This window comes from Cervus elaphus, chromosome 23 (genome assembly GCF_910594005.1).
Source record: "Cervus elaphus chromosome 23, mCerEla1.1, whole genome shotgun sequence".
In the NCBI taxonomy this organism is placed as follows: Eukaryota; Metazoa; Chordata; class Mammalia; order Artiodactyla; family Cervidae; genus Cervus; species Cervus elaphus.
This window is the reverse complement of record NC_057837.1, coordinates 20,144,070-20,170,831: the sequence shown is the minus strand read 5'-3', so window position 1 is coordinate 20,170,831 and position 26,762 is coordinate 20,144,070. Positions and strand designations below refer to the sequence as shown.

Below are 26,762 nucleotides of genomic sequence, written 5' to 3'. Positions count from 1 at the left end.
TAATGGTGAAAAGATTCTCCACTGTGAGGGACGCCCAGAGAGTTTCACAGAGTTACATGAAGAAGAGGAGAGGGAGGAAGGAGATAGAGATGAGCAGGAAGAGAAAAAGGGGGACTCAAGAGGAGAGAGACAGATCTACGCAGTACTCTGTTCCCTAAGTGGTCTCCGTGGCCCAGAATACCCACAGAGATTCACAGAATTGGATTGGGAAGAGAAGGGGGAGGGAGGAAATAGAGGTGATCTGGGGGAAAAAAAGGAGAGTCAAAAGGGGAGAGAGTAATCATCACACTCCTGAGTAAAAATGGGTATTGATTATTGGATTCTTAAATGTCCAAAATTGATATCAAATACTGAAAAACAAAGATTAAAAATCTAGAGTAGAGGTTAGACTCTTAAAAATACAATATTACAAACAAAAACAAAAACAAAAAATTTAAGAAATATATATGAAGTTCACTTTAAAAATAGGGTCTTTTTTTTTGCAAGGTTATAGTGGGTTATTAAAATGAAAATTAAGGTGTAATGGAGTAATAGAGGACTTTAAAAAAAATAAAAGAAAAAAATTTTAATAAAAAAATAATAATAACAGTAAAAATATATCTAGGAATTTCTCTGGAGCTGTTGTGGGCAGTGTGGGTTCGGTTCAGTTTCAGATAGCTCCTTGTTCCAGCTTACACTTCTCGATATCTATAGGCCCCTTCTGGTGTAGTCGGTGTTAACTACAGGGATTTTAATCTGTTGCACCTGTCACTTCTAAAGCGGTTCCCTTTGTTTATTTGGCTTCTGTTTGCAGGTCTCTTCAGTGTCTAATTTCCACCCTGACACAAGTAGTCGGAGGTGGTCTCTTGTTTAGGTTCGCTTGTTCAGTCATGCTGTGGGGAGGGTGGGGCACTGTAGACAAGTATCACTGGTGTGTGTGGGGAGAACTCGCAGTGTTCCAGCCACACTGGGTTTGCCCCCGCTTGCGGTATGTGTGCTTTCCCCATCTACACTGCTCAGGCTCCAGGTTGCTCTACAGGGAGCAGGCCCTGAGTTGCATGCACTTCCCAGGTTAAGCCACTCAGGTTCAGGTTTTCGGGTACTCTACAAAGACTCAGACTCGGTTGGGCCTGCATTTTGTACCTTCCCCGGCCCGAGGAGCTCAGGCAGCCAGGAGCTTGATGAGCGCACTCTCCCCGGGTGCAGCGTGCCTTATCCCCTCCGTGGTCCCAGCCTCAGTTTCTGCGCTCGCCGGTTCTGTGCGTCTTGTGTCTCTTCTGGGGAGCTGGTCTCTAGTGCGACCCTCCCTGTGGATGTCAACCATCCAGAATCTCATTCTAACCAAATCTAATCTTTGGTTAGAAACTGGAAGCTTGTTTGCAGTTTGGTAGGGGATGCTGTCTCTCGGGCGAGTTTGTCCCTTTCCCCTCCCCCCTGCCTCCTGCCTCCAGTGGGGGATGGGCCAGTCTGAAGCCAGCTAGCTCTTCTCTGGAATTGCTCAGTCCTTCCTTTGTTCTGCGAACGGGCTGGCAGTGTCTTCGGTTAGGGCTTTTCGCAGGTTTTTCCCTCTCTCTTTCTTGCTATCCTACAGTTTAAGTTGCTATCTCACGTCAGCTCCCTCCGATTGCCCTCAGGGCATTCAGGCCCGTTCCTTACCCTAAGCAATGCTGCCCCCTCCTCTCCGTTCAGCCCCCACTTGCTGGTGGCGGATGTGAGCATCTGGGGTACTTTTCTGCTGGGAGTTGCTTTTAGGCATGTAATCTGTGGGTTTTATTTATTTTTCCTCCCGGTTAGGTTGCCCTCCGAAATTCAAGAACTTCCCCTAGACCCGCCAGTGAGAGGGTTTCCTGGTGTTTGGAAACTTCCTCTATTAGGACTCCCTTCCTGGGATGGGTTTCCGTCCCTAACTCTTTTGTCTCTTTTTTATATTTTGTTCTATCTCCTTTCAAAGACAATGGGCTGCTTTTCTGGGCACCTGATGTCCTATGCTAGCGATCAGAAGTTGTTTTGTGGAGTTTGCTCAGCGTTCAAATGTTCCTTTGATGAATTTGTAGGGGAGAAAGTGGTCTCCCCGTCCTATTCCTCCACCATCTTAGCTCCTCCTCCTCCCTTTATTCTTATGCTTATATTTTCTGTGCTTCATCTTGTAAAGTTAATATATATTTTTCATTTTTCTGATTACTTCTTTCTGAACCAAAAGTTAGCATACTACACACACTTTAAAATTATTTTCCGCTTGACATTATCTCCTAGAAATCCCTCCATGTAGTTTATAAAAATATTTTATTATTTTTACATAAATATATAAAATAGTACCACATTATATACCACAGTTTATACTATACCATAATTAATTGTATATGCCTTGGTTTATTCAACCAATAAGGGGCTTCCCAGGTGGCACTAGTAGTAAAGAACCTGCCTGCCAGTGCAGGAGACATAAGAGCTGCAGGTTCGATCCCTGGGTTGGGAAGATCCTCTGGAAGAGGACATGGCAACCCCCTCCAGTATTCTTGCCTGGAGAATCCCCATGGACAGAGGAGCCTGGTGGGCTACAGTCCATAGGGTTGCAAAGAATTGGACACAAGTGACTTAGTACAGCATTTAACCAATATCCTATTCTTGAACATTTAGCTGTTCAGGAAATAAAATACCTTGCAATTACAGATAATACTATAATGAATAACCTTGTGCATATGTATTTTTATTGTTTTATCTACTATTATATATTTACCTAGTATATACATGCCCCCAAAGTAGAGATTAATATGAAATATATTTGATGCCTCATAATATCTTTGAAATAATGAGACATTTTCAGTAGCATCCATTAAAACCTTTCTTATTTGCATATAAGATCATTATGATAATTTACTGATAACTTTAAAAATGAGAAAAAATACTACTGTACTGCTGCTGCTGCTGCTAAGTCTCTTCAGTCATGTCCAACTCTGTGCTACTCCATAGATGGCAGCCCACCAGGCTTTGCCATGCCTGGGATTCTCCAGGCAGGAACACTGGAGTGGGTTGCCATTTCCTTCTCCAATGCATTAAAGTGAAAAGTGAAAGTGAAGTTGCTCAGTCGTGTCCGACTCTTCACGACCCCATGGACTGCAGCCTACCAGGCTCCTCCATCCATGGGATTTTCCAGGCAAGAGTACTGGAGTGGGGTGCCATTGCCTTCTCTGATGCTACTGTACACGTGCTGTAAATTTGAAATCTAGAGATTTCATGATTGATCTGTTTTTCCATTTAATGAACTAAATATATCTCTTTGTGCTCGCTTCGGCAGCACATATACTAAAATTGGAACGATACAGAGAAGATTAGCATGGCCCCTGTGCAAGGATGACACGCAAATTCGTGAAGCATTCCATATTTTTTTGAACCAGTTCTAATGAGATGGATGAAACTGGAGCCCATTATACAGAGTGAAGTAAGCCAGAAAGATAAAGAACATTACAGCATACTAACACATATATATGGAATTTAGAAAGATGGTAACGACAACCCTATATGCAAAACAGAAAAAGAGACACAGAAGTACAGAACAGACTTTTGAACTCTGTGGGAGAAGGTGAGGGTGGGATGTTGTGAAAGAACAGTATGTATGTTATCTATGGTGAAACAGGTCACCAGCCCAGGTGGGATGCATGAGACAAGTGCTCGAACCTGGTGCACTGGGAAGACCCAGAGGAATCGGGTGGAGAGGGAGGTGGGAGGGGGGATCGGGATGGGGAATACGTGTAAATCTATTGCTGATTCATGTCAATGTATGACAAAACCTACTGAAAAAATAAATTAATTAATTAAAAACCAAAAAAAAAAAAAAGACAGCAAGGTAAAAAAATAAATAAATAAATAAATAAATATATCTCTTTTTGTAGCTCATATTGGAGTACCAGATAAAAATCTTATGGTTTTTAATCAATATCCAGTGTCAAAATTCCAAACGCAAGTAGAGAACCAAATAAATTACAGAAGGGAAAGGAGTCAGAGTAAGTATAATAATTATGGTAACTTTAAATTATTTTAAACTCATCAGATAATCATTTTTCCTTGGTTTATGAATATGTATTTGAGTGTATATTTTATAGAAGTAAAAATAAATGACCTAAACTGTGAATACCCAAAGATAACTAGAGAACAAGATCCAAAGTGTTAATACCTTTGGACTGTAATTTCTTTGCCATAAGATTATTTCACAGTCATAAAGCATGCACTCAGTATCCACTAAGCTCAGTAACTGTCCAGTCATATCTCCAATTGTGTATACCTTTTAGCTGACTCTGGGAGATTACAGGTTCCAGGAAATTCTGCCCAGTGGGCACTTCTGACCAGTAGCAGTGTCATTCTACCTAGGCTCCAAATGACAGACTGGTAAGTTTTTGAGATCTGTAACTAAAACAGCAAATAGAAATCAGAGAGGCTTAGGGGAAGGGCAGCCTGGAGGCTTGATGGAGACCCCCAACAGGGTATTCTGTTAGTTGGGCCACACAAAGGTGAGGTGTTCTTGGTGACCTCATAGGTAGGTGCCATCAAGTTCCCTGTTTGGAAAGTGCCAATACCAGAAAAGTACCACCAATTGTTGGAACTCTTTTTATTTGGGGAAGTTAAGAGGACCAGATATTGTCAGTCGTTTCCTCTGGATAGGATGTTGTTGCTTTTTCCAGATCGTTCCTAGGAATTTCACTTGGGTGATGGGTCATGGTGCCTCATCTGTATTAATGGCTCATCATGTTGCCTCATGTGAGTCCTCAGAATGACCAGTCATCATTGGGTAGTGTCCTTTTCTGGGGCCACCAGGAAGACATCTTCAACATAATGGAAGGCTAGTGTTCCTTCCAGTAGCTTGAATTTTTCTTGGCCTCATCATATCTGATGACAGATAGTAGGGGAATTTAGGTAGACTTTTGGATGGACATTAGTGGTATATTGCAAGCCATTACACATAAAATTAAACTGATTCTGATTATCCACATGGACAGTGATGCTGAAAAGGGAGTTTGAAATGTCAGTTTTTGTATACCAAGTTTCTTTCTCTTGGGCAGTAGCCCCTGTGACAGTGTCAAAGTCACGTACTGCCAGTGCTTAGAGTTTTACTACAGCGTTGAGCTGCCAATAGTCCTCGAGACTCCATGCTCCTAAGGCCATGTACACAGGTTAGATGAGGCTATTGAGTGAGAATTAGTCTCATGAAGGGCCTTATTATTCTTGAACTCAGCAGTGAAGGCGTTGCTTTTTGCTTTTTTATTCTAGGCAGTTGCTGCTGTTTCTGAGAAACAACAGCACTAGGGGCTGCTAGTCAGGGAGGTTTATGGTCTTCCATATGCCCACTAAAATGGTGCCAGCTGGAGCAGTCTTCTTCGGGCTTATGGGCAAATGTGAGCAGGTGTTCACTTAGGCAGCACATCTATATCACTGATAAATTCAATAGTGAATGCCCTAAGAAGTTTTTGTTGGAGTTTGGAGTTGTCCAAAGAGACCCATCCATAGCTGGATCTAGGTGAGGGTCCCACTGGTAATGACCTCAGATCCAAAATCAGAGACATTGTTTTTTCCCCTCATTCTGGTGCTGGGGTTTGAGGGTCACAGCCACCTCTGTACTGGTATTCGAAAGTCCCAGAAATGTAACTCTTTCCTACCTCCACATTCAACTCTGACCTTGGGATACAACCTCTGGTCCCTACTGGAGATCCTGAGATCTGATCTGCAGTTTTGTCTTGTTTGTTGCTAAATGTTAGAGGGGCTCACCTATTCATCTCCATATTCACAGGGAGAGCCAGAGGGAATAATTTCAATTCATCATAGCAGTTGTTAAACATGCAGACTCTAATAAGGCTGTATTTTGTGGCCCTTATGGCCTAATACCTGGTCATCTACCTCCTCTTTGAGTATCCAGACTCAGAGAGTTTCTCTAGAAGCATCATCCAGGAGAAAGCACATGGTTACCATTTTATATTGCTGTCTTAGCTAGTCTTTACCATTTGAGCAGAAGGTAGACACCATTTCTCTGTGTCTAAAAGTAGGTCAGTTAAGTTCTGGATTTTGTTGCAGAACATTATCACCTGACCTTATAAGGAAGTTTGGTTTAGCTCAATAACCAGCAGGAATAGCAGAAATAAATCTAGAAACCTGGCCTGGTTAACAAGCTTATCTACTGTTCTTATTCATTACTATAGCATGGTTAACAGGGCTGCTATAGACTCTGCAGTGGTGGTCCAAACATGATTTTAGTGACAGGTCCAGGCTGAAAGTTGCCAGAGCATAAATAGTACCCAGCTGAGGAAGGAGAGGGTCTCAGTGTTCGCCTATCCTCTTCCCTTTCTCCCTCCACCTTGAGCAAACTTCCTGCTGTTGGGTCACACTTAAGAAGGGGCTTTATAGTGATGCAGCCCACAAAGTACCAAAGTGCCTCACTCAGTTTGGTTACTTCTTTCATCATGCAAGTGAACAACTCAAGTCTCTAAGGCCTCTTTACATCACAGACAAAGCAATCCCAAAGAGTTCTATATTCATTTAATTCAATGATGAGTCTCAGTTTTAGGCTGTCCATCATTGTCTGGAACCTCATTAAAACTGACAACAGTATTGCATAAGAACCTAGAATGTTACGTCCATGAATCAAGGTAAATTGGAAGTGGTCAAACAGGAGATGGCAAGAGTAAACATCTACATTTTAGGAATCAGTGAACTAAAATAGATGGGAATGGGTTAATTTAATTCAGATGACCATTATATCTACTACTGTGGGCAAGAATCCCTTAGAAGAAATGGAATAGCCCTCATAGTCAACAAGAGAGTCTGAAATGCAGTACTTGAATGAAATCTGAAAAACGACAGAATGATCTCTGTTCATTTCCAAGGCAAACCATTCAATATCACAGTAATGCAACCACTAATGCTGAAGAATCTGAAGTTGAATGGTTCTATGAAGAACTACAAGACCTTCTAGAACTAACACCAAAAAAAAAGATGTCCTTTTCATCATAAGGGACTAGAATGCAAAAGTAGGAAATCAAGTGATACCTAAAATAAAGAGCCAGTTTAGCCTTGGAGTACAAAATGAAGCAGGGCAAAGGCTAACAGACTATTCCCAAGAGAACACACTAGTCATAGAAAACACCCTCTTCCAACAGCACAAGAGACTGCTCTACACATGGACATCACCAGATGGTCAAAAACCAAAATTTGGTTGATTACATTCTTTGCAGCCGAAGATGCAGAAGCTCTATACAGTCAGCAGAAACAAGAACTGGAGCTGGCTGTGGCTCAGATCATGAACTCCTTAATGCAAATTACAGACTTAAATTGAAGGGAAAACCACTAGGCCATTGAGGTATGAACAAAATCAAATCCCTTATGATTATACAATGGAAGTGAGAAATAGATTCAAGGGATTAGATCTGATAGACAGAGTGCCTGAAGAACTATGGACTGAGATTCATAACATTGTACAGGAGGTGGTGATCAAAACTGTCCCAAAGAAAAAGAAATGCAAAATAGCAAAATGGTTGTCTGAGTAGGTCTTACAAATAGCTAAGAAAAGAAGAGAAGTAAAAGGCGAAGAGTAAAAGGAAAGATATACCCATCTGAACACAGAGTTCCAGAGAACAGCAAGGAGAGATAAAGCATTCCTCAGTGAACAATGCAAAGAAATAGAGGAAGACAATTGAATAGGAAAGACTGGAGATCTCTTCAAGAAAATTAGAGATACCAAGGGAAAATTTCATGCAAAGATGGACAGAATAAAGGACACAAACAGTACACACCTAACAGAAGCAGAAGATATTAAGAAGAGGTGGCAAGAATACAGGATATACAAAAAAGATCTTCATGACCCAGATAATCACAATGGTGTGATCACTCACCTAGAGCCAGACACCCTGGAATGTGAAGTCAAGTGGGCCTTAGGAAGCATCACTATGAATAAAGCTAGTGGAGGTGATGGAATTCCAGCTGACCTATTGAAAATCCTAAAATAATGCTGTTAAAGTGCTGCATTCAATATGCCAGCAAACTGGGAAACTCAGCAGTGGCCACAGGACTAGAAAAGGTCAGTTTTCATTCCAATAACAAAGGCAATGCCAAAGAATTTTCAAGCTACCACACAGTTGCCCTGATTTTACATTCTAGCAAAGCAATGCTCAAAATATCCGAGTTAGGCTTCAGCAGTATGTGAACTGAGAACTTCCAGATATACAATGTGGGTTTAGAAAAGGCAGAGGAACCAGATCAAATTGCCAACATCTTCTGGATCATGGAAAAAGCAAGAGAATTCCAGAAAAACATCTGCTTCATTGACTGCACCAAAGCCTTTGACTGTGTGGATCACAACAAACTGTGGAAAATTCTTAAAGAGATGGGAATACCAGACCACCTTACCTGCTCCTGAGAAACCTGTATGTAGGTCAAGAAGTAACAGTTGGAACTGGACGTTGAACAACAGACTGGTTCCAAATTGGGAAAGGAGTACATCAAGGCAATGTATTGTCACCCTGCTTATTAAACTTACATGCAGAGTGCATCATGCAAAATTCCACACTGGATGAAGCACAAGCTGGAATCAAGATTGCTGGGAGAAATACAAATAACCTCAGACATGCAGGTGACACCACCCTTATGAAAGAAAGCAAAGAGGAACTAAAGTGCCTCTTGATGAAGGTGAAAGAGGAGAGTGAAAAATATGGCTTAAAACTCAATATTCAAAAAATGAAGATCATGGCATCTGGTCCCATCACTTCATGGCCGATAGATGGGGAAACAATGGAAACAGTGACAGACTTTATTTTCTTGGGCTCCAAAATCACTGCAGATGGTGACTGCAGTCATGAAATTAAAAGACGCTTGCTCCTTGGAAGAGAAGCTATGACCAACCTAGATAGCATATTAAGAAGCAGAGACATTACTTTGCTGACAAAGGTCCATCTAATCAAAGCTATGCTTTCTCCAGTAGTAATGTGTGGATGTGAGAGTTGGACCATAAAGAAGGCTGAGCAACAAAGACTTGGTGCTTTCAAGCTGTGGTGTTGGAGAAGATTCTTGTGAGTCCTTTGGACTACAAGGAGATCAAACCAATCAATCTTAAAAAGGAAATCAATCCTGAATGTTCATTGGAAGAACTGATGCTGAAGCTAAAGCTCCAGTGCTTTGGCCACCTGATGTGAAAAGCTGATTCCTTAGAAAAGATCTGATGCTGGGAAAGATTGAAGGTGGGAAGAGAAGGGCACGACAGAGGATGAGATGGTTGGATGGCACCAACGACTCAATGAACATGAGTTTGAGCAACCTCTGGGAGATGGTGAAGGACAAGAAAGCCTGGCGTGCTGCAGTCCATGGGGTCACAAATAGTTGGACACTACTGAACAACTGAAGAAATCCTCTCCAAGAGTGCTCCCGGGTATTCTTGATGTAGCACTTCCTGAGGCTCATTGCTGTGGCTAGCACAGTGCATTGTTGGGACCCTCAGACTCTTGCAGTTGACCGGCTAGTACTTGCCAACAAGCCTTGTAGTCTTGTCTAGCATTTCCCCAAAATACCCAGGTGGATCTTCATGCTTTTCACTTTTCCAGAAAGACATTGTACTTAATTGGGCCACCCTGCTTGCCACCATTTGTCACTGAAAAGACAGCTATCAGTTGTGAAGGTAGTCTATAAAGACAGTGAACCAAATTGAAAGTAAAAAGTCTTTATTCACTTACTGCAATAGTATTAACAAGAGTCTAAACATGAAAGGGCAGGAGCTCTACCAGTGTTCCCACTACTTTCATTTTCCCATGACATGACATCTGGCAAGCATCTGATGTATTGATAATAGGGGAAGTGAATGTCCCTCTCTATGTTCAGATATTTATATACTATATATAGTATGTATGTATGTCTATATGTATATACACACACAATTATCTACCATTGTAGCATATTTACATTATACCAATACCATACTTGTGGTATATATAGTCACTTTATTCAACCGATCTTCTATGCTTGAACATTTAGATGGCTGTGTTTTATAATTAATGAATGACTTTCTACACAGGCATTTTCATTGTTTGGTCTATTATTATGTATTAACCTAAAGTATAAATAGCCCATGAAATCTGAAGACCAGAATAAAATATACTTGCTGGGGGGTGGTCCTAAGATGGCAGAGGAATAGGACAGGGAGACCACTTTCCCCCCATAAATTCATCAAAAGAATATTTGAACGCTGAGCAAATACCACAAAACAACTTCTGAATGCTGGCAGAGGACATCAGGCACCCAGAATGGCAGCCTGTTGTCTTTGAAAGGAGGTAGGACAAGATATAAAAGATAAAAAGACAAAAGAGGTAGGAACGGAGATCCATCCTGGGAAGGGAGTCCTAAAAGAGAAGTCTCCAAACACCAGGAAACACTCTCATAGGCAGGTCTGTAGGGAGTCTTGGAATCTCAGAGGGCAACATAGCAGGGAGGAAAAATAAATAAATCAATAATTAAAACCCACAGATTACGTGCCTAAGATCAACTCGCAGTGCTCGCATCTGCCACCAGCAGGTGGGGGCTGAACTGGGAGGCGCGGGCTGCATTACCTAGGGTAAGGACTGGGCCGGAATGCCCTGAGGGCAATCTGAGGGAACGAACGTGAGATAGCAACCCAAACTGTGGAATAGCCAGAGACAGAAAAAAAGAGAGAACTGTCCCATGAAAAGCCCTAACCTAAGATACTGCCAGGCCCGCTCACAGAACAAAGGACTGAGCGAATCCCAGAGGAGAGCTAGCAGACTGCGGACCGGCCCATCCCCCACTGGAGACAAGCAGGTTGGGGTGGGGAGGGCAGGCAGCCAGAACCGGAAACGGGCAATCGCCGCCCCAGAGAGGCATTCTCTACCAAACTGTAAGCAGGCTTCGTTGCTAACCAAGACTTCTTGGGATTCTGGAGGGTTGACATCCGCCAGGAGGGTTGCAGCCAGAGATCAGCTCCCCAGAAGAGACTCATGGCACACCTTAGAAGGCACGCCCATTGTACACCCAGAAAACCAAGCCACTGGGATGGGGGAGGCAATAAGACGCACCCCACACCTGGGGGTGACTGTGCTCACCAAGCACCTGGTCATCTGAGCTGCTCAGACCTGGGAAGGGCACAAAACGCAGGCCCAACTGAGTCTGCGCCTTTGGGGAGTACCCGAGAACCTGAACCTGAGCAGCTTAGACCTGGGAAGTGCAGGCAACCCAGGGCCGCCTCAAGACAGTTCCCAGCAGAGCAACCTGGAGCCTGAACACCATAGGCCGTAGATCGTAGACCGTGAGAGCACACACGCTATGATCGGGGGCAAACCCAGTGTGGCTGAGACACTGCGAGCGTTCCCCACACAGGCCAGTGATATTTGCTTGCAGTGTTCCTCCCTCCCCACAGCACAGCTGAACAAGTGAGCCTAAACAAGTGACCACCACCGCCCCCTTGTGTCAGGGCGGAAAGTAGACACTGAAGAGACCAGCAAACAGAAGAAGCCAAAATAAACAGAGGGAACCACTTTGGAAGTAGCAGGTGCAACAGATTAAAACCCTGTAGTTAGCACTGACTATATGGAAGGGGCTTATAGATCTTGAGAAGTATAAGCCAGATCAAGGAACTATGTGAAACTGAACTGACCCCACACTGTCCACAACAGCTCCAGAGAAACCCCTAGACATATTTTTGCTATTACCATTTTTTAAATTTTTTAAACTTTTTTTTTAATTTTTAAGTCCTCTATTATTCCTTTAATTTTCATTTTTATAACATACTATTACCTTGCAAAAAAAAAAAAGACCCTATTCTTAAAAGAAACTTCATATATATATTTTCTAATTTTTGTGACTTTGTTTTGTTTTTTTAACATTATATTTTTGACAGTCTAACCTCTATGCTAGATTTTTAATCTTTGCTTTTTGGTATTTGTTATCAATTTTATATCTTTAAGAACCCAATCTTCAGTACCCATTTTTACTTGGGAGTGTGATTACTGGCTTGATTGCTCTCTCCCCCTTTTGACTCTCCATTTTCTCCACCAGGCCGCCTCTCTCTCCTCCCTCCCCCTTGTCTTCTCTACCCAACTCTGTGAATCTCTTTGTGTGTTCCGGGCTGTGGAGAACACTTATGGAATTGATTACTGGCTGGATCTGTCTCTCTCCTTTTGATTCCCCCTTTTCTCCTCCTGGTCACCTCTATCTCCCTCCTCCGTCTTCTCTTCTCCATGCAACTCTGTGACCCTCTCCAGGTGGCCCTCACTGTGGAGAAACTTTTCATCATTAACCTAGATGTTTTATCATCAGTGCTGTATAGATGGAGCAGTCTTGAGGCTACTGTAAGAATACGCCTGAAAACCAGAGGCAAGAGGCTTAAGTCCAAAACCTGAAAACACCAGAGAACTCCTGACTCCAGGGAACATTAATCGATAAGAGCTCATCCAAAAGCCTCCATTCCAACACTGAAACCAAGCATCACCCAAGACCCAACAAGTTCCAGAGCAAGACATACCACACAAATTCTCCATCAACACAGGAACATAGCCCTGAGCTTCAATATACAGGCCACCCAAAGTCACACCAAACCCACTGACATCTCAAAACTCACTACTGGACACTTCATTGCACTCCAGAGAGAAGAAATCCAGCTCCACCCACCAGAACACCGAAACAAGCTTCCCTAATCAGGAAACCATGACAAGCGACCCGTCCAACGCCACCCACAGCGAGGAACCTCCACAATAAAGCAGAACAACAAACTGTCAAGAGACAGTAAGGCCCCCCAAACACAGCAATATAAACATGATGAAAAGGCAGAGAAATACTCAGCAGGTAAAGGAACAGAATAAATGCCCACCAAACCAAACAAAAGAGGAAGTGACAGGGAATCTACCTGAAAAAGAATTCAGATAATGATAGTGAAAATGAACCAAAATCTTGAAAACAAAATGGAGTTACAGATAAATAGCCTGGGGACAAAGATCGAGAAGATGCAAGAAATGTTTAACAAGGACCTAGAAGAAGTAAAAAAGAGTAAATATATAACGAATAATGCAGTAAATGAGATAAAAAACACTCTGGAGGGAATCAACAGAAGAATAACAGAGGCAGAAGATAGGATAAGTGAGGCATAAGATAGAAGGGTCAAAATAAATGAATCAGAGAGGAAAAAAGAATTAAATGAGGACAACCTCAGAGACCTCTGGGACAATGTTAAATGCCCCGACATTTGAATCATAGGAGTCCCAGGAGAAGAAGACAAAGACCATCAGAAAATACTTGAGGGAGATAATAGTTGAAAACTTCCCTTAAATGGGGAAGGAAATAGTCACCAAAGTCCAAGAAACCCAGAGAGTCCCACACAGGATAAACCCAAGGTGAAACACCCCAAGACACATATTAATCAAATTAACAAAGATCAAACACAAAGAACAAATATTAAAAGCAGCAAGGGAGAAACAACAAATAACACACAAGGGGATCCCCATAAGGATAACAACTGATCTTTCCATAGAAACTCTTCAGACCAGAAGGGAATGGCAGGACATACTTAAAGTGATGAAAAAGGAAAACCTACAACCTAGATTACTGTACCCAGCAAGGATCTCATTCAAATATGAAAGAGAAATCAAAAGCTTTACAGACAAGTAAAAGCTGAGAGAATTCAGCACCACCAAACCAGCTCTTCAACAAATGCCAAAGAATCTTCTCTAGACAGGAAACACAGAAAGGCTGTATGAACACAAACCCAAAACAACAAAGCAAATGGCAACGGGATCATCCTTATCAATAATTACCTTAAATGTAAATGGGTTGAATGCTCCAACCAAAAGACAAAGACTGGCTGAATGGATACAAAAACAAAACCCCTATATATGTTGTCTACAAGAGAAGCACCTCAAACTGAGAGACACATATAGACTGAAAGTGAAGGGCTGGAAAAAAATATTCCATGCAAATAGAGACCAAAGGAAAGCAGGAGTAACAATACTCATATCAGATAAAATAGACTTTGAAATAAATGCTGTGAAAAGAGACAAGGAAGGACACTGCATAATAATCAAAGGATCAATCCAAGAAGAAGATATAACGATTATATATGCACCCAACATAGGAGCACCACAATATGTAAGGCAAATGCTAACGAGTATGAAAGGGGAAATTAACAATAACACAATAATAGTGGCAGACTTTAATACCCCACTCACACCTATAGATAGATCAACTAAACAGAAAATTAACAAGGAAACACAAACTTTTAATGAGACAATGGACCAGTTAGACCTAACTGATATCTATAGGACATTTCACCCCCAAACAATGAATTTCATCTTTTTCTCAAGTGCACATGGAACGTTCTCCAGGATAGATCACATCCTGGGCTATAAATCTAGCCTTGGTAAATTCAAAAAAATTGAAATCATTCCAAGAATCTTTTCTAACCACAATGCAGTAAGATCAGATGTCAAATACAGGAGAAAAACTATTAAAAATTCCACATTTGGAGGCTGAACAACACGCTACTGAATAACCAACAAATCATAGAAGAAATCAAAAAAGAAATCAAAATATGCATAGAAACGAATGAAAATGAAAACACAACAATCCAAAACCTATGGAACACTGTAAAAGCAGTGCTAAGGGAAAGGTTCATAGCAATACAGGCTTACCTCAAGAAACAAGAAAAAAGTCAAATAAATAATGTAACTACACCTAAAGTAACTAGAAAAGGAAGAAATGAAGAACCCCAGGGTTAGTAGAAGGAAAGAAATCTTAAAAATTAGGGCAGAAATAAATGCAAAAGAAGCAAAAGAGGCCATAGCAAAAATCAACAAAGCTAAAAGCTGGTTTTTTGAAAAGATAAATAAAATTGAAAAACCACTAGCCAGACTCATCAAGAAACAAAGGGAGAAGAATCAAATCAACAAAATTAGAAATGAAAATGGAGAAATCACAATAGACAACACACAAATGCAAAGGATCATAAGAGACTACCAGCAGCTCTATGCCAATAAAATGGACAACTTGGAAGAAATGGACGAATTGTTAGTAAAGTACAACTTTCCAAAACTGAACCAGAAAGAAATAGAAGATCTTAACAGACCCATCACAAGTACGGAAATCGAAACTGTAATCAGAAATCTTCCAGCAAACAAAACCCCAGGACCAGACAGCTTCACAGCTGAATGTTACCAAAAATTTAGAGATGATCTAACACCTATCCTAGATAAACTCTTCTGGAAAATTGCAGAGGAAGGTAAACTTCCACACTCATTCTATGAGGCCAGCATCACCCTAATACCAAAACCAGACAAAGATGCCACAAAAAAAGAAAACTACAGGCCAATATCACTGATGAACATAGATGAAAAAATCCTTAACAAAATTCTAGCAAACAGACTCCAACAACATATTAAAAAGATCATACATCATAACTAAGTGGGCTTTATCCCAGGGATGCAAGGATTCTTTAATATCCGCAAATCAATCAGTGTAATCCACCACATTAAGAAATTGAAATATAAAAACCATATGATTATCTCAATAGATGCAGAAAAAGCCTTTTAAAAAATTCAATATCCATTTATGATAAAAACCCTCCAGAAAGCAGGAATAGAAGGAATATACCTCAACATAATAAAAGCTATATATGACAAATCCACAGAAAACATTACCCTCAATGGTGAAAAATTGAAAGCATTTCCCCTAAAGTCAGGAACAAGACAAGAGTGCCCACTCTCTCCACTACTATTCAACATAGTTTTGGAAGTTTTGGCCACAGCAATCAGAGCAGAAAAAGAAATAAAAGGAATCCAGATAGAAAAGAAGAAGTAAAACTCTCACTGTTTGCAGATGACATGATCCTCTACATAGAAAAGCCTAAAGACTGCACCAGAAAATTACTAGAGCTAATCAATGAATATAGTAAAGTTGCAGGATATAAAATTAACACACAGAAATCCCTTGCATTCCTATACACTAACAATGAGAAAACAGAGAAATTAAAGAAAGAATTCCATTCACCATTGCAATGAACAGAATAAAATACTTAGGAATATATCTACCTAAAGAAACAAAAGGCCTATATATAGAAAACTATAAAACACTGGTGAAAGAAATCAAACAGGACTCAAATAGTTGGAGAAATATACCATGTTCATGGATTGAAAGAATCAATGTAGTGAAAACGAGTATACTACCCAAAACAATGTTAGATTTAATGCAATCCCTATCAAGCTACCAACAGTATTTTTCACAGAATTAGAACAAATAATTTCACAATGTATGGAAATACAAAGAAACCTTGAATACCCAAAGCAATTTTGAGAAAGAATGAAACTGGAGGAATCACCCTGCCTGACTTCAGGCAATACTACAAAGCTACAGTCATCAAGACAGTATGGTATTGGCACAAAGACAGAAATATAGATCAATGGAACAAAATAGAAAGCCCAGAGATAAATCCACACACCTATGGACACCTTATCTTTGACAAAGGAGACAAGAATATACAATGGAGAAAAGACAATCTCTTTAACAAGTGGTGCTGGGAAACCTGGTCAACCACTTGTAAAAGAATGAAACTAGAACACTTTCTAACACCATAAACGAAAGTAAACTCAAAATGGATTAAAGATATAAACTTAGGACCAGAAACTATAAAACTCCTAGAGGAAAACATAGGTAAAATACTCTCCAACATAAATCACAAGAGGATCCTCTATGACCCACCTCTCAGAGTAATGAACATAAAAGCAAAAATAAAAAAATGGGGCCTAATGAAACTTAAAAGCTTTTGCACAACAAAGGAAACTATACACAAGGTGAAAAGACAGCCTTCAGAATGGGAGAAAATAATAGCAAATGAAGAAACAGACAAAGGATTAATCTCAAAAATATACAAGCAACTCCTGCAGCTCAATTCCAGAAAAATAAATGACCCAATCAAAAAATGGGCCAAAGAACTAAACAGACATTTCTCCAAAGAAGACATACAGATGGCTAACAAACACATGAAGAGATGCTCAACATCACTCATTATCAGAGAAATGCAAATCAAAACCATAATGAGGTACCATTTCACACCAGTCAGAGTGGCTGCTATCCAAAAGTCTACAGGCAGTAAATTCTGGAGAGGGTGTGGAGAAAAAGCAACCCTCTTACACTGTTGGTGGGAATGCAAACTAGTACAGCCGCTATGGAGAACAGTGTGAAGATTCCTTAAAAACCTGGAAATAAAACTTCCATATGACCCAGCAATCCCACTCCTGTGCATACACACCAAGGAAACCAGAATTGAAAGAGACACATGTACCCCAATGTTCATTGAAACATTGTTTATAATAGCCAGGACATGGAAGCAGCCTCAACATCCATCAGCAGATGAATGGATAAGAAAGTTTTGGTAGATATACACAATGGAATAATAGCCATTAAAAAGAATACATTTGAATCAGTTCTAATGAGGGGGGTGAAACTGGAACATACTATACAGAGTGAAGTAAGCCAGAAAGGAAAACACCAATACAGTATACTAACACATATATATGGAATTTAGAAAGATGGTAACGATAACCCTATATGTGAGACAGCAGAAGAGACACAGATGTAGGACTCTGTGGGAAAGGTCGAGGGTGGGATGGTTTGGGAGAATGGCATTGAAACATGTATATTATCATATGTGAAATGGATTGCCAGTCCAGGTTCAATGCATGAGACAGGGTGCTTGTACTGGTGCACTGGAATGACCCAGAGGAATGGGATGGGGAGGAAGGTGAGAGGGATGTTCAGGATGGGGAACACATGTACACCCGTGGCAGATTTATGTCAATGTATGGCAAAACCACTACAATGTTGTAAAGTAATTAGCCTCCAACAAAAATAAATAAATTTATTAAAAAAATAAAAATAAATAGCCAATTTGCCCTCCAAAAAATAAAATAAAATATACTTGCTGCTTATGAAAATTTATATAATGAGATAGCTTCAACATCATATAGTTTTATGACAGATCTAGCATTATAATATTAGTAAATGACTTATGACTTCATAAAAACGAGAGAAAATGTTACTGTACACTGGTTATAAATTTGAAATATAGATATTGCCCAATCGTTCTATTTTTCCATGTAGTAGACTAAATGCATCTTTTTATATAGGTTTTTATGGAGCGTCAGGTCAACATCCTCTGCTTGTGGATCAAGATTTAGTTTCAAAACCCCAAACGCAAGTGAAGAAGCATATAGGTTCCCCAGAGGAAAGACGCTATAGTAAGTATAATAATTAAAGAAAATGTTATATTATTTTAAACTCATCAGACGATTTTTTTTCCTTTGGTTCATGAATATGTATTTGAGCATATATTTTATAGATGTGAAAATGAATGACCTAAGATAATTAGAAAACAATGGCAAAACTAATAATACCTTTTTGTTGGTATTTGCACAGTTAATAATTACTCAGCAAAAAAACTGCTTTCACACACACTCATGAAAATTATTCACATGGTGTTTCTTTCTTAGTTCAGCTCTATGCAAAGAAAATTTGATTATTTGGCATATCCAGAAGTTCCATTATACATGTATTTTTTTCTACCTAGCGTATCCTTTTCAAACCCAGAAAAACGATGTGATAACAGTTGAAAATCTACATCCTGAGAAGAAGGATTTGTTTTCAATTAAGCAATCCCAAACTCAGAAACCTAGAGCTATCAAAAAGGAGAATCTTGATGGTAAGTAATTAAACATAAATCTTATAAACTGCATGTAATTAATTTCAGAATGCTGTTTTTTGTTTATGAATATAACTTCAACCATTTGCTAATTTAGTAATTACTCTCATTGTGCACGGTGCTGAATATGCGTGCCGTGCGCTTAGTCACTCAGTCATGTCCGCTCTTGCGACCCTATAGACTGCAGCCTGCCAGGCTCCTTTGTCCAAGGGATTCTCCAGGCAAGAATACCGGAATGGGTTGCCATTTCCTTCTCCAGGGGATCTTCCCAACCCAGGGATTGAACCCAGGTCTCCTGTATTGCAGTCAGACTCTTTACTGACTGAGCTACCCAGGAAGCCCATTGTACTTTGCACTTTGCCAATGCCCACTGTACATTCTCATTGTACTTCAGATCATTATTGATGATTTATCTCTTTCTTTTGTAATCACTGAATTAAATGTGTTATATCTTACACTTTGTGGATTTCTCTATTCTTGTAGTTGTGACAGGCTTTGGTTTATATCTTGTGATAGCCTATTTTTTTTTTTTTGCATATAAATTTTAAAGTGATATTATTCTTGGGGACAGAGCATTTTATCCTAAGGGAGATACTTCATTATTTTTATAGTTTTTATTTATTTTCCTTTAAAACTACCTTGTCTGCTATCAGTGTAGTTCCACAAACTTTCTTTTGGTTGGTATTTGCATGATACATTTTTTTCTCTCCTGTTACTTTAATTTTCCTGTATCTTTGTGATATTGCTGAATTTCTGGTAAGAAACTTATAGAATTCAGCCTGGTCTTTTAATTACCTTTCATAATCATATATAATCTGATTATTGATATATTTAAGTGTTATTCCACTCTTTTTCTATCTGATATATTTCTTTCAGTCTTTCACTATGTTTTTTATCATGATATGTGTTTTCCTTGGCCATATTTAATACCAAAAATTTTAAGCTTTATTCAAAACTACAAATGCTATAAGAAAACTAAATAATAATTTAAAATGTAAGTATTTATAATAATGTTTATAGTAATAGTATTTCCAAATTAAATATATTTGTTCAGTTCAGTTCAGTTGCTCAGTTGTGTCTGACTCTTTGCGACCCCATGAAGTGCAGCACACCAGGCCTCCCTGTCCATCACCAACTCCCGGAGTTTATCCAAACTCATGTGCATTGAGTCGGTGATGCCATCCAACCATCTCATCCTCTGTCATCCCCTTCTCCTCCTGCCCTCAATCTTTCCCAGCATCAGGGTCTTTTCCAATTAGTCAGCTCTTCACATCAGGTGACCAAAGTATTGGAGTTTCAGCTTCAATATCAGTCCTTCGGATGAACACTCAGGACTACTCTCTTTTGGGATGGACTGGTGGATCTCCTTGAAGTCCAAGGGACTCTCAAGAGTCTTCTCCAACACCACAGTTCAAAAGCATCAATTCTTTGGCACTCAGCTTTCTTTATGGTCCAACTCTCACATCCATACATGACTACTGGAAAGACCATAGCTTTGACTAGATGGACCTTTGTCAGCAAAGTAATGTCTCTGCTTTTTAATATGCTATCTAGGTTGGTCATAACTTTCCTTCCAAGAAGTAAGCGTCTTTTAATTTCTTGGCTGCAGTCACCATCTGCAGTGATTTTGGAGCCCAAAAACATCAAGTCTGTCACTGTTTCCCCATCTGTTTACCATGAAGTGATCGGACCAGATGCCATGACCTTAGTTTTATGAATGTTGAGCTTTAAGCCAACTTTTTCACTCTCCTCTCTCACTTTCATCAAGAGGCTCTTTAGTTCTTCTTCACTTTCTGCCATAAGGATAGTGTAATCTGCATATCTGAGGTTATTGATATTTCTCCCGGCAATCTTGATTCCAGCTTGTGCTTCATCCAGCCAAGCATTTCTCATGATGTGCTCTGCATATAAGTTATATAACCAGGGTGACAATATACAGCCTTGACATACTCCTTTTCCTATTTGGAACCAGTCTGTTGTTCCATGTTCAGTTCTAACTGTTGCTTTAAATATATTTGATGTGTCTGTATATCTGGAAAGTAATGACTGCTTCATATATGCATGTGAAAAACATATTCACGTGATGTTTGAACTTCAAATAGACAATGATTTGTTTATATCATTTAAAGATAAGGTACAGTATTGTTGGATAACTGACATAAATTATAAATCTAGAGTTTCCACTGCAGATTTCTGATTCTCTATTTAGTTTTTTAATGAGCCATTCTTCCTAAAGCCCAGAAAATTAATGAGGTATCAAATGAAAATCTTTTGCCTGACACTTGGAACTTCTAGAAGGAAAAGACTCGGTGGTAAATATTATTATGAATGTTATTAAATTAATTTGCATTTTAATTGTTTTAAGCAGAATTATGTTCATGAATGTGTGAGCTTACAGGCATCAAATTCAAGTTTTCACTGTGTTATTTAAATTCCTATTTCTTGATTTCTTCAAATTTTGTTTCTTCTATCCATTATGGCTCAATATCTGTACTGAATTCTACCAATATGATTGTGGATTTACCTATTTTTGTAGCATTGTCCTTTTTCCTTATACTGTCTGTGTTGTTAGGAGCATACAACTAAAAATGTTTGATAGTCCTTATGTACTCAACATTTTCTTTTTATAAACAGCATCTTAGTCTGTCTCCAGTAAAGTCTTTGATTAAAATCCTAGTTTGTACGGTGTTGATATAACTACTGCAGATTTCTTTCGGTTCATATTTGCATATCTTTTTTCACCTCTTTATTTTCCAGTTTCTATATTCTTATAAACCAGTGACACCCCTTATAGATTATAGTTAAATTGCTTATAAATCCAGTGTGACTGTCTTTGTCTAGCCCAATAACATGTAATCCACTTATAATTATTGTACTTACTAATATATTTAAGTATTTCCTTTTTTGGGTGCTTTCTGATTTTTGTACCTGATCCAGGTGTCTTTCTATTTCTTTCCTTATTTTGGAATTATTACTTTTTAATCAGTGTAACTTTTAAACCCATTGTATATGTTGTTAAAAGTTTTGAAGTATTTTTAAATATGAATAGCCTTAGTACAATAAACTCTAATTACAACTTTTTAAGTGTTTGTATGCAGTAGCAAGTCTTCCACATACTTTGAGGAAACCAGTCTGATGATTTTATACTTAATTTTATAGTCCATTGTGAAAATGTGCTATCAGCTTAGGGGATGGGGTGGGCAAAGGGAGGATGGTTTGATCATTTGTTTAAATTGTGTGTATTTACTTGCTGTAAAATTGGATGGAAACTTTAAGTTCTTGGTATACATTAATAATCCAAAGATTTCACAGTCCAGCTATTTTACTTTTTACTGGATTAAGAGCCTCTATACTTGTAGCTGAGAAAATGGATGAGTTGTCAGATGAAATCTTATACCTAAAGAAAAAGTTTAAATCTTATAAAACTCATCTTGAATTAAGACACTTGAAACTACCAGAGAAGTGAGGCCTTGTAGTAAGAATATCATATAATGATTTTTAATTAACTTTCTCTAGTTCTTTAATATTTATTCAGTTGATCACAGGAATATATGCTATATATGTATCATATATACTTATATGCACACATATACATAACATATACGTGTCTGTGTATGTATGTTCTCCATTAGGTGAAGTTGATTAACTATGATGTTTTTACCTTCTTAATTTCATTGAAGTTTTATGTTTATTTTATCATTTGTGAGAAAGGTATGTTGAAATCAACTACTGTGTTTATTTTTCCATTACTCTTTGTTCTGTCAATTTCAGTTTTACGTTTCTAAAGCTTTATTATATAAAAATACAGATGCATGATCTATGTCATATAATAGGTATACATACAAGTATGTATAATAAATATGCAGATTTTAATTTGTTATATGTTCTTATTGAACTGAAATTCTGTCTTTATGATGGACATTTTATAGTAATTTTTTGTACCTTTATTTTATCTGATGTTGGCATAGTATCTTTATGTAAGTATTTGCATGGAATGATTTTTTATCCCTTTATTATTAACCTTTTCATATTATGATTTAGTTGGATATGATTGCTTATTTTTGTTTCGTTTTTGGATTTTTTTGTTTTTAAATATATTTAAACCTTCCCTAATTTTTTTTAGCAATGTTTTATTTTTTTTATTTTACATGTACACACTGCTGTATTTATTTATATTAGATCTTCATTGTTGCACTTGGGATTTTTCTAGTTGCAGAGAGCAGGAGCTACTCTCTAGTTGTGGTGCATAGGCTTCTCTTTGTGATAGCGTCTCATTGCTGAGCACAGGCTCTAGGCACATAGGCTTCAGTAGTTGCAACTTGCTGGCTTTAGGGCATGCAGGCTTCAGTAGTTGTGGTGCGTGGGCTTAATTGCTCCACTGTTTGTGAAATCTTCCCAGACCAGGGTTTGAACCCATGTCCCCCACATTGACAGGCAGATTCTTATGCACTGTGCCACCAGGGAAGTCCTAATTAGTTATTTTTTAATCCAGTATAAATCTTCTAAATGTTTAAATATACTATTTATCATTTGTTTTTTTTTTCTCACCCATATCTGTTAAGAAAATATCACATTTAATCCTAAAATGTAAATACCTCATAAAACTATTCTTTTGAAAAGTCTCTCTACCTTTCACATCTCTCTACACTTCACATACTTACTCTATAAGTCACTGTCTCAATAATGTGGTATTTGACTTATTGTTTCAAACTATGAGAAGAAATATTCCTGGATAATTGAAGTGTGTTTGAGTTACAGAGGATTTTCAATAAATCCAGTTCTCTACTTAATGGATTAAAAACATATTTCTTGTAGCTCAGAAAGCAAGAGACGTATCATCTAAGGATGAAGTTGGATCAAAAAGCCAGTCTCAAACTGAGAAACTTAGAGCTGGCAGAATGGAAACCCTGAATAGTAAGTATGATAAATTTCAATATTAATTTATTTTTAATTAAAGTAAAAAGCAAAAAGTCCTCTGTCTTAGGTTTGTGAATGTTTAATCATATCTTTTATATACATGTGTTACATCAAATATATTTACTGTGTTGTTCAGTTCTTCTTTAATTGAAGTTCTGTTTATTCTGTGTTACTAAGAGATATATGTTACATTTCCCATCTATGAAAATGGATTTCTTTGTGTTTCCTGGTAGTTTTTTGCCGGATTGGTTTATGTATTTGGAAATGATGTTATTAAATGTGTATGAATTTGTACTTGTTATATTTACCTGGTAAGCTTGAGCCTTCATCTCTATAAAAGTATATTCTTTATGTCTAAGAATACATTTTTTGCCTTAATATTTATTTTATCTGATAATAGTATAGCAATATTTGCTTTCTTATGATAAGTATTTATACAGTCGTCTGTATACAGTCTTCTGTCTTCTGTAAACAGTTCAGACAGAAGTTCATAGTGTTTTGTATGACGTCAGTAGTTTTTGTCATAATGATCCTAAACCGCAAGAAAAGCCAAACAGCTTCTTTATTAATTGTGTATAAACAACTTAACACCTGGTGGATACTACATAACTATTGTGGCAACATAAATTTTCGCACGGTTGCTAAATCATATAGTAAAACTGTTAACTTTGTGAGAAACTGCCAAACCGTCCTCAAAGTGGCTGTAATGTTTTGCTTTCCTCCCAGCTACAAATCAAGTTTCCCATTGCTCCAGATTTCTGAGATCATTTGTTGTTTTCAGCATTTGGATTTTAGCTATAGTTATGTAGTGATATCTCACTGTTCTTTTAATTTTCAATTCCTTTATGATATATATATATATAGAACATCTTTTCATATTTGCCATCTAAATGACTTCTTTGATAAAATATCTGTTCACATTTTTGCCCATGTTACAATTGTGTTCTTTTCTAATGGTGGAGTTTTAAGAGTTTTGTATATTTCAGATAACAAATTTTTTTCAGATATATGTTCTGGGAATATTTTTTCCCAGCCTGTGACTTGTATTATCTCTCTCTTAACAGTGTCTTTCACAGAACATAAGTCATATGTGTATTTTTCTTAATAAAGTCCAACTTATCAATTTTTTTTTTGGATTGTGCTTTTGGGGTGTTCTACCTGAAAAGTCAACACCAAACTTGAGATCCCCAAAATGTTCATCTGTGTTACCTTATAGGACATTTATAGGTTTGCATTTTACATTTAGGTCTGTGATCCATTCTGTGTTAATTCTTGGTAAGGTGTGATGTCTGTGTCTAGATACCCTTTCCCTTTTTTTTTTTTTTTTTTCACATTTGGCTGTCCCATTGTGTCAGTGCTATTTGTTGAAAAAACAATCCTTTCTCCATTGAAGAGCTTTTGCTTTTCTGTCAGAAATTATTGACTGTATTTGTATAGGTCTATATCTCTTTGTTCTGTCATCTTGACATATGTGACTGTTCTTTCACCAGTTGTCTTGATTTCTGTAGCTCTTAGTAAGTCTTGAAGTTGGGTCCTCTCACCTTGTTTTTCTTCAATATTGTGTCAGCTACCGTAGGTATTTTGCCTTTCCATATAAAGTTTAGAATCAGTTTATCAATATCCACAAAATAATTTGTTGGGATTTTGATTGGGATTGCACTGAATCAGTTTGGAAGGAGCTGACAGTTTAACAATATTGAAACTTCCTATCCATGAAAATGGAAAAATCTCTACTCTAAATCTTTGATGACTCCTTTATATCTGTTAGATTTCATTACTGATGCTAATATGAATGGTATTGTGGTCAATTTCAAATTTCACTTGTTTACTGCTGATGTATGGGAAATCAGTTGACTTGTGTATATTAATGTGTATCTGTAAACCTTGCTATAGCCAGCTTATAGTTCCAGGAGTTTTGCTGCTGCTGGAGTTTTGTTTATTTTTCTCAATTTATATACTTTTTATGTCCTTTTCTTGATTTATTACATTAGCTGGGACTTTCACTATGATAGGGCTTCACTGATAGTTCAGTTGGTAAAGAATCCTGGGTCAGGAAGATCCCCTGGAGAAGGGATAGGCTACTCACTCCAATATTTTTGGGCTTCATTTGTGGCTCAGCTGGTAAAGAATCTGCCTGCAATATGGAAGACCTGGGTTTGATCCTTAGGTTGGGAAGATCCCCTGGAAAAGAGAAAGGCTACCCACTCCAGTATTCTGGCTTGGAGAATTCAATGGACTCTATAGTCCATGGGATTGCAAAGAGTTGGACTCAACTGAGTGACTTTCACTTTCACTTCACTATGATACTGGGTAAGAGTTGTGAGAAGAGACATCCTTGATTTATCCTGATACGATAATGATAGCATTTAGTTTTCCACTGTTAAGTGTGATGTTATCTGTTGGTTTTTGGTAGATGTCATTTATCAAATTGAAGAAGTTCCCACTATTCTTGGTTTCTTAGAGTTTTTATCATGAACAGGGTTTAGATTTTTTAAAATAATTTTTCTGCATCTCTGATTGATCAAATGATTTTTTTCTTTTGTCTGTGGATGTGATGAGCTACATTAATTGATTTTAATTATTGAGTCAACATTTTATACCTGGAATAAATCCTCCTTGGTCATGATATAGAATTTTTTTTTAGAATCATTTTTATACATTGTTTCACATCATTGGTTATTATTTTATGGAGAATTTTTACATCTTATTTGTGAGAGATATTTATCTAGTTTTTGCATTGGAATAATAGAGCTTAAATCTATTGTGATCTGAAAGTATATTTCACATGACTTTTGTTCTTTTAAATTTGTTAAGGTATGGATCTTCAGCCTGTTGTATCTGTCAGTTACTGATAAGATGGTATTGAAAACAGTAAATGTAATACATTTGTCAGTTTCTCCTTGCAGTTCTATTTTTGCCTCATGTGTTTTGTTGCTCTGTTGTTATGTGCATACTCATTAAGGATTGTTGTGTTTTCTTAGATATTGACCCCCTTTATTATCATGTAGGGCTCTCTTTATTTCTGATAATTTTCCTTGCTCTGAAGTCTGCCTTGTCTCAAATTAATAAAATTCTAGGTTGGTTGATTTTTTTTTTCTTTAGACACTTTAAATTTCTCTCCATTCTCTCCTTGCTAGCATAGTTTCAT

General features: G+C 38.1%; 1 protein-coding gene and 1 non-coding gene across 2 annotated transcripts in view; both read left to right on the top strand.

Annotated features, from left to right (window-relative positions):
• LOC122681830 (coiled-coil domain-containing protein 7-like) overlaps nt 1-26,762 on the top strand; it is a 136,968-nt gene that overhangs the window by 48,782 nt on the left and 61,424 nt on the right. Inside the window, exons 9-12 of the mRNA XM_043884334.1 lie at nt 3,867-3,977; nt 18,126-18,236; nt 18,566-18,697; nt 23,513-23,611. Coding sequence (XP_043740269.1) covers nt 3,867-3,977; nt 18,126-18,236; nt 18,566-18,697; nt 23,513-23,611 — 453 coding nt within the window. The remainder of the gene's footprint in view (nt 1-3,866; nt 3,978-18,125; nt 18,237-18,565; nt 18,698-23,512; nt 23,612-26,762) is intronic.
• LOC122682372 lies at nt 3,256-3,362 on the top strand. The gene has a single exon (XR_006337375.1). It is a non-coding gene; the product is annotated as a U6 spliceosomal RNA (small nuclear RNA).